The sequence below is a fragment of the Saccopteryx leptura genome, chromosome X (assembly GCF_036850995.1).
Source record: "Saccopteryx leptura isolate mSacLep1 chromosome X, mSacLep1_pri_phased_curated, whole genome shotgun sequence".
NCBI lineage: Eukaryota > Metazoa > Chordata > Mammalia > Chiroptera > Emballonuridae > Saccopteryx > Saccopteryx leptura.
In genome coordinates, this window is record NC_089516.1 from 35,118,765 (window position 1) to 35,131,872 (window position 13,108).

The window sequence follows — 13,108 nt, forward strand, 5'->3', positions numbered from 1 at the left end:
TCCAAACCTCATGTCTGTAGATGGCGTGGAAGGACTGTGCGAAAGAGAACTGTGAGGAAGGTGGGCATCCACACACCTCTCACGGGGCTGGTGCTGATAAAATCCAAAAGGGAGAACTGAGAAGTAGCTATCAGGGTAGGGCTGGCTGGCTGCCCTGACATCTGGAAGAGGTAGAATCTAACAAACCCTGGGTCTTAAAGGGCCTTGAAATACAGTATCCATTCGGAGGGGACCCAGGCCTGCCAGTCCATGGCAGAGATGGCATGCCATTTCATCCAGGCCAGGGCTCCAAGCCCGATCAGCATAAGCATGGTACACATGCGCAGGCGTGAATTCAACAGTGACAAGGGGCAGGTACACACAGTAAAGATGAAGACCAAGAAGATGGTGGCCAATGTGAGAAGCCAGTTCAAAAATTGGCACATAAACTTCTGGGGACAGCTCCTGAGGTTCTCTGTCATTTGTGATTGAGTCACTTGCTGTAGAGTTTCGAGTTTGGATATACGACTCCTGAAAGTCTCCATGACCTCCTGCAGGTAACAAAAACACGTATTCTCATCAGAGGTCAGAAGGAAAGTACAGTCATTTATCTGAGTTCCTAAGGAGTGCACAGCAAGTTTTAGTGAACTGCAGATTTAGGAGGAAAGTCGAGAACCCAAAGCACATACATGCTCAGGGCCCCGTCTTAGGAGGGTCCTGGCTTCCAGTAACAGTGAAGGTCTCATCTGACTCAGCCCTCACCCACTGTGGCCTAAGAATGAGAGCCTAGCCATGAGAAAGCTGGCCCAGGGCGGGTGTAAAGTCTGAGGGTGCTGAAGAAAGTGAAGCTATCTGTCACAGGAAAGAGGAGTCCTTCACCCACGCTTGCTACCCCAGGGTCAAAAGGAGGGGTTCCTAGCTGGTGTTCCCTGCACCACCAGTACCTCCTGGGTCCTCAGCAGCACCCCTTTCATGTGGTTCTGATGCACATTCAAGTGTGACAACCACAGTGCCCAAGTTCCCAGATCAGCTAAGTGAAGAAGCAACGGGAGGTGGGGGGTGTGTGTGGCATGAACATAAAGATTGGACACTGCTAGCTCTAAACCAAATGTATGAGTTGCCACTGAACCCTCAGCAGAAGTACAGCTTGAAGATCTGTCTCCTTCCTTGGTTTGGAGGTTATCAGACAGATCCGCTCATCCTTTGCTTCTCTCACCCCTACATCCTTCTCAGTGGCCCTTTCTCAAAAAGCTCCCTATGAGGAACTCACCCATATTTCCTTGGCTCTCTCATAGGAAAGACAGACCATTTTCTCTTCAGCGCAGGCCAGATTCTGTTTGAGGCAGTAAATCTCATTCAGGTGCCCCTGCAGATGTTCATTTACCAGTTCTTTCATCCAAGTTCGTCTTGGGAGCAAAAGAGAAAGCAATACTACCTGAGTATCCCACCCAGAGCTTGTGCTGGCAGTGAGTGGCTGTACATCAAGACCAGACTTGGGTTCAGGGTCCGCCTTCCTCCTCGCCCCCAGCTCCAGTCAAACCCAGTCTACTCCTCCAGGTCTGCACCTCAGCCAAACCCACACTGATAGTCATGCATCTCCTATACATCGTTCCCCTTTTGTAACAGCTTTACTAAAATAGAGATAGACAAGAAGTTGTAAAAATCAAAACCTAAATTATCCTCGTATGCTATTAAATTCCATGTGTATTTCCAGCACCAGTGTTTGGCATGCACTAGTTATTCCTTAAAAGTCTCTGGATTCTAGAGATGGAGTAGTCATGAGACCACATAGTGTAGGATTTCATTTATATGAAATGTCCAGAATAGACAACTCCAAAAAGACAGAAACAGAAAAGTGGTTGTGGGCGGCTGGGGAAGGGAAAGGTGGGGAGTGACTGCTAGTGCGGATGGGGTTTCTTTTTGGAGTGATGACAATATATGGTCTGCAATGAAATAGTAGAGATGGTCGCACAACTCTGTGAATATACTAAAAACTAATGAATTGTACACTTTAAATGGATGAATTTGATGGTATGTGAATTATATCTCAATAAAGCTTATTATTAAAACAAAAAACAAATATAGGATTGTGGTAATGATTGCACAATTCAGTAAACTTACTGAACATCATTAAAATGTACTGTGAAGACAGTTCATTTTATGGCATGTAAACTCTATCTCAGTGGAGCTGTTAGAAAACACAAACAAAACATCACTACCTGTGGTTAATGGCTACATATGTCAGTAGGAAAAGTATAAAAACACGTATGGAAAAGATACGTGCCCAATGAGAATAGCCAGGTGGGGAGAAGGTGGATGGGACTGGGGAAATGGGTAATGAGAGAGCTTCAAGTGGGTTTTTTAAAGTTTTATTTATTTTTTTCCCATTGACTTGAGAAAGAGAGAAAGAGAGAGGGGGGGAGAGAGGGGAAGGGGGAAAGAGAGAAAAGCATCAACTCACTGTTCCACTTAGTTGTTCCATTTAGTTGTGCACTCATTGGTTGTTTCTTGTATGTGCCCTGACCAAGAATCCAGCCCACAATCTTGGCGCACCAGGACAATGCTCTATCTACTGAGCAACCTATCAGGGCTAAAGTTTTATTTCTTAAAAAAAATAATAAGATTTGAGGAAAAAAATGGTAAATATGAAGATTTGAGAGTGCTGAGGGGTAGGTATACAATGTTGATTGTGTTATTTTTCTACATTTCCCCTGGGTTTGGAAAGTTTCATAATTCAGAAAATCTTTTGAGGTTCCTCATTTGGGCAGCAGGAATGACAGGCCAGGAGGACAGATATCAGGTGGCTTCTAGCACTTTCATTTAGGGAAGAGCCAAGGAAGACTTGACCCAAGCCAGGGGCAGTGACCCTGGAGAAGAGGAAAGGTACTGGAGAGCACGGAAGACACAGAATGTCTGGGGCCTGGAACCTTATAGAGAACAGAGCAACGAAGGCCCAGGCTGACGGCCGTGGCCCTGACATGCACAAGAACATAACCAATGGCGCTGTCATTCAGACAGAATGTGAGGCAAGGAGGTAATTTGGTCCTGTTTCAAGAACTTGATTGACGTCCTCATGGAGATGTCTCTCTCCCAGGCAGCTTAATAAGCCCAACACTCATTTGTTGAAAGCCAGTTCATCAAGACCCAATTCATAACAGTGTTTCAAGGAACATTCCATTAGTCTCTGACCTGTTCCCTGTTAAGAAGAGAGTAGGGCCTTACCAGGCAGTGGCACAGTGGATAGAGCATTAACCTAGGATGCTGAGGACCCCAGTTTGAAACCCCAAGGTCGCCAGCTTGAGTAAGAGATCATAGGTATGACCCTATGGTCACTGGCTTGAGCCAAAGGTCACTGGCTTGAAGCCCAAGTTGCTGGCTTGAAGCCCAAGGTCGCTGGCTTGAGCAAGGGGTCACTGACTTGGCTGGAGCTCCCTGGTCAAGGCACATATGAGAAGCAATCAATGAACAACTAATATGACTCAACTATGAGTTGATGCTCCTCATCTCTCTCCTTTCCTGTTTGTCTCTGTCTCTCTCACACTAAAAATACGAAGAAGAGAGTGAGATGACAACTTGGCCGAGGCTACTGCTCACAGAGAAGAAGAAAGTCGGGGTGTCCTTTCTGAAAGTAGATTCCCCATGATTTTATTTCCATTACCATGAAAGATCCAGCCATGACAACATTCAAGATATTAACTATGTTCAAGTATGTTTTCATGGATATATTCTTCATGAATATAGTCAATTAATAGATTCTTCATTGATATACAGTGGTACCTTGACACAGGAGTTTAATTTGTTTCATGGCTGAGCTCGTGATTCAATTTGCTCATGTGTCAAATTGAATTTCCTCATTTAAATTAATGGGAATGTGGCCCTGGCTGGTTGGCTCAGCGGTAGAGCATCAACCTGGTGTGTGGAAGTCCTGGATTTGATTCCCAGTCAGGGCACACAGGAGAAGCGCCCATTTGCTTCTCCACCCTTCCCCCTCTCCTTTCTCTCTGTCTCTCTCTTCCCCTTCTGCAGCCAGGGCTCCACTGGAGAAGGGTTGGCCTGGGCGCTGACAATGGCCCCATGGCCTCTGCCTCAGGTGCTAGAATGGCTCAAATCGCAATGGAGCAATGCCCCAGATAGGTAGAGCAACACCCCCTGGTGGGCATGCCTGGTGGATCCCAATCGGGCGCATGCAGGAGTCTGTCTGACTGCCTCCCCACTTCTAACTTTGGGAAAATACAAAAAATAAATAAAAATAAATTAATGGGAATGCAATTAATGCGTTCCAGCCTCCAAAAACCACATGAATTTTTTGTTGTATATGCTTTTAAATAAGAAAATGTACTTTATAAATGACAAATACATATATATATGTACATACATAATAAGAGAGAATGTAAAGAAATAAACTGGTTTATCAAGTGTATTTACCTTCAAGGTCAGGTGAAGATGAGGGGGGGAGACTGGTGGAGGAGGGTTTCATTTTGTGCGCTACCACTTAACATAACTTAGTCTCTACACACTTAAAGCTACATTTAATTTCAAATTTTAACTTATATACTATGTATGATATGCATCTTTATCGCTAAACGTAATTGCTATTTTTTTTACTTTGCTTAATTATCATCATTTTCTTCACTGACTTTTGCCTTTTTTGCCACACTTTCCTCACTTTCGCTTAGAGGCCATTTCAATAAAAACCTTTCCATGGAAGTTTGTTTCTTCCTCCCTTTCAGAACGTTCGGCAGGCCATCTAGTGGAGGGTGGCGGAAGCTCGTGATTCAAATATCCGCTTGTGACTTAAAGCAAAAAATCCTGTGAGTGAGTGCTTGTCTCTCAAATGGCTCATGATTTAAAGTGCTCACGTGTCAAGATACCACTGTATTCATAAGAATTTATAAATATAATCTTGAATAAATTATTGAATTAGAAGATGTTAATTCTCAAAGATATTCTCTCAGTTTCTCTTTCCCTTGCCCCCAGCCTTCTTACCCTCTGGCAGCAGTGTCCTAGCTGTGACACAGCTGACTCTCCTCACTGTCCCTCTTTTAATCAAAGACCCATCTCTGTTCAGCTCCTACAGTCACAGAGGCAATTGGACCACTCTGAAAAACGCTCTTACAAAGACAAAATGATGACCAGTCAACCAAAACGCCCCCTAAATCTTCCAAAGCTGATAAGGCTGTCCTCTCCAATGCAAATTGTCCTAAATTATATTGCTGTTGCAAAAGATTATACTTTTGAGTATACCTGAGGATTGGCTTTTTGGCAAAATGAGCTAGAACCTAGCGGCCTACAACTTGGAGGAGAAATATGAGATGGAGAAACAGATGCAGGGTGATCAAGGAGCAGGGGTAGGACTGGGAAATGCGGCAGACAGAGGAGTTCCTCGTGAGCATATGTGGGCCCTAATTGCGATCACACACATCCTTATAAGAGAGAGACAGAGGGAGCCTTTACACACAGTGAAGAAGGATGTGTGAAGACAGAACAGAGAGAGATGTGAAGATGCTTGCCTTGAAGACCGAAGTGATGTGTCTACAAGCAAAGGAGCCTGGCAGTCACCAAAAGCTGGAAGAGGCCAGGAATAGCTTTTCCCCTAGCACCTCCAGAGGGAGCGTTGCCCTGCTGACACCCTGACTTCAGCCAAGTAAAGTTGATTTCAGACTTCTGAGTTCCATAACTGTGACAGAATAAATTTCTGTTGTTTGAAGTCACCAAGTTTGGGGCAGTTTGTCATGACAGATATAGGAAACTCCTCCAGGGTGCTCCTGGCATCTAGTGTGTAGAGATCAGGGACACTGCTCAACATCCTACAATGCACAGGACAGCACCGACAATACAGAGTCATCTGGTCAAAAATGTCAATAGGCCTGACCAGGCGGTGGCTCAGTGGATAGAGCGTCAGACTGGGATGCCGAGGACCCAGGTTCGAGACCCTGAGGTTGCCAGGTTGAGCATGGGTTCATCTGGTTTGAGCAAAAGCTCACCAGCTTGGACCCAAGGTCACTGGCTCGAGCAAGGGGTTACTCAGTCTGCTGAAGGCCCGCGGTCAAGGCACATATGAGAAAGCAATCAATGAACAACTAAGGTGTCGCAATGCGCAACGAAAAACTATGATTGATGCTTCTCATTTCTCCGTTCCTATCTGTCTGTTTCTCTCTCTGTCTCTGTAAAAAAAAAAAATGTCAATAGTATTGTAGTTGAAAAACTTGGGCTAGGATGACACAATTTGGAATTTAGGGGTCATCAGTTGTGGCTGAATTTAAGAGACTAAAATTTTTTTTTTTGTATTTTTCTGAAGCTGGAAACGGGGAGAGACAGTCAGATAGACTCCCGCATGCGCCCGACCGGGATCCACCCGGCACATCCACCAGAGCCACTCCAGCGCCTGGGGCAGAGGCCAAGGAGCCATCCCCAGCGCCCGGGCCATCTTTGCTCCAATGGAGCCTCGGCTGCGGGAGGGGAAGAGAGAGACAGAGAGGAAGGAGGGGGTGGTGGGTGGAGAAGCAAATGGGCGCTTCTCCTGTGTGCCCTGGTCGGGAATCGAACCCGGGTCCCGCGCACGCCAGGCCGACGCTCTACCGCTGAGCCAACCGGCCAGGGCCTAAGAGACTAAAATTTCAAAGACTGACAATACCAAGTGTAGGCCAGAGTGTGGGGCAACTGGAATACTCATACATTATCGGTGTGAATATAAAACATTGGAAAACAGTTTGGCAGCTTCTTTAAAAGTACAATATACATCTAACCTATTATTCCACATATGAAAGTGTACAGGGTGGGGCAAAAGTAGTTTTACAGTTGTTCATAGGGAAAATAATACAGTAATTATTAAATAATGATAGAAGGATAAACTCTTGTGTTTCACGTACTCACAACTTTTGCCCCACCCTGTATGTTCACAAAAAGACTTGTACCAGACTGTTCATAGCAGTTTTATTCATAACAGCCCCAACTGGCAGCAGATGAATGGGTAAACAAATTCTGGTGCATCCATACAACAGAATACTGCTGAGCGAGAAGGAGTGAACTGCTCCTACACACAACCTGGATGAATCTGAAAATTATTACACTGGGGGAAAGAAGCCAGACACAAAAACAACATACTGTATGATTCCATTTACATGAAATGTCGGAACAGACAAATCCATAGAAACAGAAAGCAGATTGGTGGTTATCAGGGACTGCAAGAGGTGGAGAGTGATGGGGTCTCTTTCTGGAGTGATGAAAATGTTCTAGAAATAGATAGAAGTCATAGTTCCACAACACTGTGAATAGACTAAGTGCCATTAAAGTGAATCATACACTTTAATGTTTTATGTGTTGTGAATTTCATCTAAGTTAAAAAATAAATTTAAAAAAGCCCTCTTGAATACAAACAGATCTATCTGTGGGAAGCATCATAGGACTTTTCAGTCTGAAAGCTCAATTCGTGACACACCAGAAAAGACATGGCAATCTCAGAGGCCTGGGTGGTAAACACACAGGCATGGAGACTGGGTGATGCTTCATTGAGTTGAACACACACATCATATTCCCTTTTCTATGCCTGCATCTAACTCATATAAAGGTTTTTTAAAAAGTTTTTTAAAAGATTTGAAGGATATATATATTTAAATGTAATGAATTCTTGTGTGTCCCCCCCACACACACACCAACTTAGAAAGCCACATAGCCAGGCCAGGACATGTTGACACACTCTCAGGTCTGCACTTCCTACCTATGTGGCCTCCTTGTGCCTCTCTAACATTCTGTCTCCCCATCTGTACAGTGGGCGTCTGAACACTACAGGTGAACAATGCTATGTGCTCCTTGTAGTCAGTTATTATGTGAAGTTTTCGTTGGCCTGTTCTCAATTTCTTTTGGTAAATTTTTTTTTTTTTGAGATAAAGAGAGAGACAGGAAGGGAGAGAGAAAGATAGGGAAGAAATGAGAAGCATCAACTTGTAGTTGCTTCACTTTTAGTTGTTTATTGGATTGTTTATCATGTGCTTTGACCAGAGGGCTCAAGCTGAGCCAGTGACCCCTCGGTCAAGCCAGCGACCTTGGGCTTCAAGCCAGCATACCTTTGGGTTCAAGCCAGGGTCCTTGGCATCATGTCAATAATCCCATGCTCAAGCCAGTAACCCTGCGCTCAAGCTGGTGACCTCAGGGTTTTGAACTAGAGATCTCAGCATTCTGGGTCAATGTCTACCCACTGTACCACCACAAGTCAGGCTCTCTTGGTAAATCTGAGTCCTACAGACCTGTCTTTTTTTTTTTTTTTTGCTTCTAATGTATATTAATTAGGGTGGACTAACTGCTATAGCCAACAACCAGAAAAACCTCAGTAGCTGAACATGAAGTTTATTTCACACTCCTGTCACAGTCCAATGGTGAGGGGAGCTGGTTCAGCAGTGCAAGCTTGTGGAATTCACACAGAGTATGGTGGGGAGGTAGGTCACCCTACTCCCCTATACAGCTGGCAGATTGTGATTTGCTTAAGGGGTTAAGCACAACAGTCCAATTGCCCTGGACAGTATGGAAATGTATGAGGATACGTATAACTGCCACTAAGCTCTGGTTTGCTTTATATAAATTCAACTTCAGAAATGTTATTTTGACAAAAGGGGTTTTAAGAGTACCAAGATTTTGCCTGACCTGTGGTGGCGCAGTGGATAAAGCATCGACCTGGAAATGCTGAGGTCGCCGGTTCGAAACCTTGGGCTTGCCTGGTCAAGGCACATATGGGAGTTGATGCGTCCAGCTCCTCCCCCACTTCTCTCTCTCTGTCTCTCTTCTCTGTCTCTCCCTCTCCTCTCTAAAATGAATAAATAAAAAAAAAAAATTAAAAAAAAAAAAAAAAAAAAAGAGTACCAAGATTTTAGATTGCATTGCTATGTCCTATGAAAATCTCCTCTTAAAGAAATCTGGGCCCTGGCTGGTTGGCTCAGTGGATAGAGTGTCAGCCCTGTATATGGACATCCTGGGTTCAATTCCCAATCAGGACACACAAGAGAAGCGACCATCTGCTTCTCTCTCCCTCCCTCTCCTCCTACTCTCCCTCTTCCCTTCCCACAACCAGTGGCTAGATTGGTTCGAGCGTTGGCTCAGGCGCTAAAGACAGCTTGATTGGTCCAAGCACATCAGTCTCAGGCTCTAAAAATAGCTGGGTTGATTGAATATTGACCCCAAATGGGGGTTGCCAGGTGGATTCTGATTGGGGTACATGCAAGAGTCTGTCTCACTATCTTCCCTCTTGCACTTAAAAAAAAAGAAATCTGGCCCTGGCCGGTTGGCTCAGTGGTAGAGTGTCGGCCTGGAGTGCAGAGGTCCCAGGTTCGATTCCTGGCCAGGGCACACAGGAGAAGCGCCCATCTGCTTCTCCACCCCTCCCCCTCTCCTTCCTCTCTGTCTCTCTTCCCCTCCTGCAGCCGAGGCTCCATTGGAGCAAAGATGGCCCGGGCACTGGGGATGGCTTCTTGGCCTCTGCCCCAGGCGCTAGAGTGGCTCTGGTCGCAACAGAGCGACGCCCCGGAGGGGCAGAGCATCGCCCCCTGGTGGGCAGAGCGTCACCCCTGGTGGGCGTGCCGGGTGGATCCCGGTTGGGCGCATGCAGGAGTCTGTCTGACTGTCTCTCCCCGTTTCCAGCTTCAGAAAAAAAAAAAAAAAGAAATCTGTAATTCTGATTGGTTCTCTTACTTGACAATGGGTTGCCCCATAATACTCTTTTAATTGCCCTTTACGGAATTGTCAAGCAGTGTAAATGCAGGTAAGATCTCCCCATGAACACAGATTGAATGGACTGCAGAGTTCTTGCTTTCATGAAAATGCTGAGAATCTTGGCTCATCTAAGCAAATCCCTCCCTCCCCCTTTCTCCCATTTATTTAACAAATATCTATTAAGCGCCTGCTAACTGGCAGGCACAGTTTTAGATATGATGAACACAGAAATGGACATGATAAAGCCTCTTTTTCAGTCTAGTGGAGAGAAAGGATTAGCGTTCATGAAAACTGCAGACATCAAAGGAAGGAGTGTGGCAACTTTGAGGGCCAGTGATACTCTGAGAGTAAGCAAATAGGAATGGAGGAGGTCCTTTGAGTTTGCTTTGGGGGGGGGGGGACTAGTCTTGCCTTAAATGAAAATAAAAGCAACTCACCATACAGTGTGGAGAAAGCATTTCCCAGAAGGCAGTCATGTTCAGAATAAATGTTCCATAGGTGACAATGTGCCCCGGCTCAGCCACGAGCACAGGTAAAGGGATCAGGGATGGTGATGTGACTCTAGTCCTGCCTACACAGCATTCCGGCAGACAGGATGACAAACCACCTCCCTAACTGATGATGGGTGTCGGGCTGGGCTCACCACCACCTTGGCTGTCTCCTGCCATTCCAGTTAGAGCCACCTGGTGGGGCCTGAATCTGGAACCTCATTTACCAGCGGAGGGGCAGTCTGGTATGCAACAGCAGGCGGGGGATAAGTCTCTTCACTATGTGTGTGTGTGTGGGAGGGTAGGTAGGCGGTCCTAGTCACCAAGAGACACGCTGAGCTGTTCCTTCACCCCTCCCTGGCACCCCTTCACCGTCCTACAGACAGTTCTGGGGGCTGTCCCCAGAGCCAAGGTAGCTGAAGGGGGCTCCACCTTACCTGCATCTCTGCTCCTGAAGGGACTGCAGTGATACCGGCAGGTCTGCCAGGTACCTCTCCTTTAGGCTCTGATAGGACTCCCGGAGGCTGAAGTGGGACTCCTCGACTTCTTTCAGCTCTTCCTTCACCTTCTGCAATAGCAAGTTTCGCTTTGTCGCTAAGGACTTCCCCTGCTGTAAGGCTGGGAAGGGTCTCTCTAGAAGGAGGTGTCTGTCGGACAGGTTGGTGGACATGCAGTCTTTCCCACCTGGCTTGGGGGGCTCTAAAGATGAGCCTTTCTCACTGGGCTGCTGACAGTTGTCCGGGCTGCTTTCCACCTTCAGCGCTAAGTCCTTGGACCCGCAGCCCACCTCCAATTCCTGTAGCTGCTGGTGACACTGGCGGAGCTTTCGCTCGATCTGGGCAATGGTGGCAGAGGCACGCTGGTTCACCTTCTCAAAGACCTGCCGGATGTGAGGGGCCTGACGCCAATTGGCCTTGGAAACTAGCCTGAGGTAGCCCACAATGTTCTTATCTCGGCTGACCTTCTCCACTCTTAGCTGTTCTGAGAGGTAGAAGATGCGGAGCTTGATGCTATCTTTTAAGTTCTTGGCCATCTTGCCATCCAAGAGGTTGAAGTGGACAATAGGGCCCTCCTTGCTGGATGGCAGGGACCTGTACAAGGAAAGGTTGGGGGTGAGGGTTGCACTTGGGATTTTGGTGTATTCTGCCTGCATTGGAAAACAAATAAAAAAACTAGTCCTTTTCTGTAAGCTGCAAACAGGAGCATTGAACACGTTGTTGTCTCACTCTATAAAAATACTTACACAGGCTCTGGCCAGTTGGCTCAGTGGTAGAGTGTCAGTCCAGCATGTGGATGTCCTGGGATCAGTTCCCAGTCAGGACATACAGAGAAGCACCCATCTGCTTCTCCACTCCTCCCCTCCCTCTCTCACTTCTCTCTCTCTTCCCTTCCTGCAGCCATGGCTTGGTTGGAGCAAGTTGGCCCCAGTCACTGAGGATGGCTCCATGGTCTCGGGTGTTAAGAAGAGCTGGTTGCTGAGTAATGAAGCAATGTCCCACATGGGCATCACATTGCCCCCAAGTGGGCTTGCCAGGTGAATCCCAGTCAGGGCACATGCAGGATTCTGTCTCTGCCTCCCTTCCTCTCACTGAATAAAAAAAAAAAAAAAAGAAAAGAAAAGAAAAAGAAAAAAAGAAAAGAAAAGAAAAAAATACTTACACATATGCACAAATATATATGCAAGATTTATGCATTCAACCAGAGAAGTCAAGTTCATCTTCTGGACCCCTATCTCTGGATCCTTTTCAGCACCCAACTTCTTCCTCCATGGGTATATCTCATTATGACGCCCAGATGGGTAGATCCCCCTCCACACCTACCTCTTCTGTTTTGGGGCTTCCTCTCTTCCAAGAGTTACCAACTGTGCATCTCATTTTATTAAAAACTGTTCTTGGCCCTGGCCAGTTGGCTCAGTGGTAGAGCATCGGCCTGGCGTGCAGAAGTCCCGGGTTCAATTCCCAGCCAGGGCACACAGGAGAAGCGCCCATCTGCTTCTCCACCCCTACCCCTCTCCTTCCTCTCTGCCTCTCTCTTCCTCTCCCTCAGCCGAGGCTCCATTGGAGCAAAGATGGCCCGGGCGCTGGGGATGGCTCCTTGGCCTCTGCCCCAGGCGCTAGAGTGGCTCTGGTCACAACAGAGCGACGCCCCGGAGGGGCAGAGCATTGCCCCCTGGTGGGCAGAGCGTCGCCCCCTGGTGAGCGTGCCGGGTGGATCCTGGTCGGGTGCATGCGGGAGTCTGTCTGACTGTCTCTCCCTGTTTCTGGCTTCAGAAAAATACAAAAAAAAACAAACAAAAAACAAAAAAAAAACCTGTTCTTGGCCCTGGCCGGTTGGCTCAGTGGTAGAGCATTGGCCCAGCATGTGGATGTCCCAAGTTCAATTCCTGCTCAGGGCACACAAAAGAAGCAACCATCTGCTTCTCCACTCCTCCCTCTTCTTCTTCTCTCTCTTTCTCTTTTCCTCCCACAGCCATAGCTCGATTGGTGCAAGCACATTGGCCCTGGGAGCCGAGGATGGCTACATGATGCCTCTCTGCCTCAGGCACTAAAAATAGCTCAGTTCTGAGCATGGTCCCAGATGGGTAGAGCATCAGCCCCAGATGGGGGTTACCAGGTGGAACCTGGTCAGGGCACATGCAGGAGGAGTCTGTCACTCTATCTCTCCTCCTCTCACTTGGAAAAAAAAATAAGAATTTAAAAATTTTAAAAACCTATTCTTATAAAGTATGGAATAAACTCATTCCCATTAAGCCATACACCTTGCTATATTGCTACTGCCGGGCAGACAAAAGAGATAGGCAGAGCTTTGCAACTTAACAGGTTTGTTCCTTTATCCAATCATTCACTCAACACATACTTCCTGATTGTCTATCATGTGGTACAGAAGCCAGACACACTCATTGCTCTCATATTGCTCACAGTCCAGGTTGGAAATTTCTTTTG

General features: G+C 46.7%; 1 protein-coding gene across 1 annotated transcript; it reads right to left on the reverse strand.

Moving 5' to 3' along the window:
* Positions 1 to 4: 4 nt before the first annotated feature.
* Positions 5 to 11,319, reverse strand: TEX28 (testis expressed 28). Its single transcript, XM_066357061.1, has 3 exons — positions 10,604 to 11,319; positions 1,250 to 1,385; positions 5 to 530 (listed from the first exon to the last, which is right to left on the reverse strand). The coding sequence occupies exons 1-3, from the start codon at positions 11,317 to 11,319 to the stop codon at positions 195 to 197; spliced, it is 1,188 nt and encodes a 395-aa protein (XP_066213158.1). The 3' UTR covers positions 5 to 194.
* Between the last annotated feature and the right edge of the window lie 1,789 nt (positions 11,320 to 13,108).

What these genes read in the sequence shown, in the direction of transcription:
- TEX28 (XM_066357061.1), bottom strand. Translation starts at nt 11,319, where the DNA reads ATGCAGGCAGAATACACCAAAATCCCAAGTGCAACCCTCACCCCCAAC. An exon ending in CTTCAGGAGCAGAGATGCAG is followed by an intron (nt 1,386 to 10,603) that starts GTAAGGTGGAGC and finishes TTTGCTCCCAAG; the next exon opens with ACGAACTTGGATGAAAGAAC. An exon ending in AGAGAGCCAAGGAAATATGG is followed by an intron (nt 531 to 1,249) that starts GTGAGTTCCTCA and finishes TGTTACCTGCAG; the next exon opens with GAGGTCATGGAGACTTTCAG.